We start from the raw sequence: 336 nt of genomic DNA on the forward strand, positions 1-336 counted from the left end.
TTCTTCAACAAGATATTGTCCTAGACTTCCTACGCTTATGCCGTGTCCAGGTCCACACGTCACGTTCGTAACTGTTACCTGTCTGCTTCCATCTCCGAGTGAGATACAATCATCACCAGTACCAATAACTGAATTGATGATATTAACTCCATCACAACGACCCATGTGAATTCCATCACTATTAATACTATTCCCCGGTGCATTTATGGTCACGTGATCGAAAGTAAGATTCTTACAACCTAGGATATTGACATGAAAATTCTTGCTGTCTTTTGACGTTATGTCCCTCACAATTGAATCTTTTACAAAGCTGAACTTCAAACTCTGTAAAAAAAA

At 39.0% G+C, this 336-nt stretch overlaps 1 protein-coding gene across 1 annotated transcript in view; it reads right to left on the reverse strand.

Annotated features, from left to right (window-relative positions):
• LOC111430982 (exopolygalacturonase-like) overlaps window positions 1-336 on the reverse strand; it is a 1,667-nt gene that overhangs the window by 700 nt on the left and 631 nt on the right. The window contains exon 3 of the mRNA XM_023067456.1: window positions 79-324. Within this exon, the coding sequence (XP_022923224.1) occupies window positions 79-324 (246 nt within the window). The remainder of the gene's footprint in view (window positions 1-78; window positions 325-336) is intronic.

The sequence above is a fragment of the Cucurbita moschata genome, unplaced genomic scaffold (genome assembly GCF_002738365.1).
Source record: "Cucurbita moschata cultivar Rifu unplaced genomic scaffold, Cmos_1.0 Cmo_Scf00035, whole genome shotgun sequence".
NCBI classification, from domain to species: Eukaryota; Viridiplantae; Streptophyta; class Magnoliopsida; order Cucurbitales; family Cucurbitaceae; genus Cucurbita; species Cucurbita moschata.